General features: G+C 38.1%; 1 protein-coding gene across 1 annotated transcript; it reads left to right on the forward strand.

Moving 5' to 3' along the window:
- The first annotated feature begins 778 nt into the window (after positions 1 to 778).
- Positions 779 to 1,610, forward strand: LOC137716837 (uncharacterized). Its single transcript, XM_068456206.1, has one exon. It carries the CDS (start codon positions 1,000 to 1,002, stop codon positions 1,456 to 1,458), a length of 459 nt encoding a protein of 152 aa, XP_068312307.1. The 5' UTR covers positions 779 to 999; the 3' UTR covers positions 1,459 to 1,610.
- Positions 1,611 to 2,314: the final 704 nt, after the last annotated feature.

The raw sequence follows: 2,314 nt of genomic DNA on the forward strand, positions 1-2,314 counted from the left end.
ATTTAATACAAACTTGAATACAACTAAATCTGAAGAGGTAGATTACAAGCAAAACATATCTATAATATAGGTAGCTGAAAATGATTTATTTTTTATATAGGTAGATTATTCAACAAGTGTGAAAAAAAATTGAATGCAACATTATTGAACAGATTTAGTTATTATAATTTAAGATTCTATGATTCTATAAAATTTTCAATTCTATCACAAAATAATAATTTACAAAACTGAGTTTATATTGAAGTTACCTTTTTATATTGGTCTCGGATAAGTTTTAAAAAGGTAACATTTTTTTATCAACAAGTGTGAAAAATTAGGTTTTTTAGTCAAAATGGTTCCTAAAATTAGCAAAATTATTCATTTTGATTTCTGAGATTTGAAATTGATAAAAATTGTTCTGAATTGTCCACCATCAATTATTTTAGTTTTTATGTAGAAAATCTTCATTAAATAAGGATAAATTGACAAAAATACATCAAATTTGTCAAATATTTTTCACCCATTGTTTATTAAACTGATGGTATTTTTATCATTTTGATTTTTATTTAATATAATTTTTTCACGAAATGATCAAAATAATTGATGTTGGCCAAACTTAGATATAATCTCAAAAATTATTTTAGCTAAAAAAATCGAAAAAATAAAAATTACACGAGTCATCCTTCATTAAAATTACGATTTTGCCTAACGATTCGCTCCTCCCTGGATCCCTTCCGTTTCGCTGTCTTCTCCTTCTGTCTCCCGTCCGTTTCTCTCTCCCTCTCTCTCTACATCCATTCGCATTGGCATTCGCATTTGTCTTCCCTCCTGTCTCTCTCTCTCTCTCTGAATTTTGGGTTTTGGATTCTCTAGCTTTCTGGGAAAATTCATCTTTCCCCATGAAACACAATGAATCCACAAAATACCCAATCTACCCCGCCTCCAATTCTCCATTAATCCCTACTCCCAACAATTCAATTCCCGATCAATCTAAAATCTCCTCTGCCATTCGGCTCAGAGATGACACGGGATGCTTTGCTTCTATCGCCACCGCTAACTCGGCCTCCGCCTCGCGAGAGGCGCAGGGTAGGCGAGGTGGCCGGCGGCGCCGCGGCGGAGTGCGCGGCGGTGTGCTGCTGCTGCCCGTTCAGCGTGATGAATTTACTGATATTGACGGTGTACAAAGTCCCGAAAGGTATTTGCAGGAGGGCCTTGGCCCACAGGAGGAACAAGCGGCGGTGCTTGGCGGCCCAGAAGAAGGCGCTGTTGCAGCCCAGGCCCAATGGGCTCGCCGGCGGCGGGCTTTATAGCGACGACGACGAATTCTTGAGGAGAGCGAGCAGCTACAGCGACGGCGACGTAGATGACCGAAAGGGCAGCGAGGATGAATCGGAGGGCGCTGATTTGTTGGAGAAGGAGATGTGGGACCGATTCGATGGTGCCGGCTTTTGGAGGAGTGCTTCTCGGAGAGATTTGTGATGATCAATGTCGTGGTTTTGGGACTCGCATGTCGTTTTCATTTGAATTCGAATCTGGGTGAGGACGGTTGGGCAAATTGGTCATTCGATGATTTGTAAATGTGAAAATTTTGAGATTAATGAAGAATTTTAAAACAAAAGTGAATATAAATTCGGGCATCATTTTTGGATTTTGAGTTTAATCTACCAACGGTATATAAGCCAATTGATTCATTGACCACAACTGTGTGTCAAGCTAGTTCATTCGGTCGGCAAAGAATTCGACTTGAAATTCATTAACATTTTGTTTCATTTTTTCTGAAATGACCATTTTATTTTCATTTTTTTCTCAAAGTTCAAAACAAGTTGCGTAGATAGTTTAGAAACAAATATTCAATACCTGAAAACTTACTTCTCTTAAAAAGCTTGCAGCTCATAGTTAAGAGTGTTTGAGACATTTGAGACACTGTTCAATTCTGTATGAAATTCACAAGAGTCGATTTCCAATGCCAAAACAAACCGCCTCCTTCAATTGTCGAAGAGGTAGACGAAGAGTTCATGTCACTAATACATGGTGGTTTGAGCACAACTTTGCCAAATGAATACAAGTAATGAAAAGGTTTAGGAGGAGGAAACTGCCATTGACATTCTTTTTGTTTTGTTTTGGTTTTTTTTTTTTTTTTTTTTTAATAAAACGGCATTAAATTCATTGAAAGCGTCATAAGAGGCTCGACAGTACAAGAGTAGGATTCTTCCTTTACAATAACATCCCTAATAATAGAGGGAGGATTATCAATCCAAGCAACATTCACCATCGGAGTGGAGAGCAAATCGAGCCAAACGATGAGCTACGGAATTGGCTTGGCAGCGGATATAGG

This window comes from Pyrus communis, chromosome 15 (assembly GCF_963583255.1).
Source record: "Pyrus communis chromosome 15, drPyrComm1.1, whole genome shotgun sequence".
In the NCBI taxonomy this organism is placed as follows: domain Eukaryota; kingdom Viridiplantae; phylum Streptophyta; class Magnoliopsida; order Rosales; family Rosaceae; genus Pyrus; species Pyrus communis.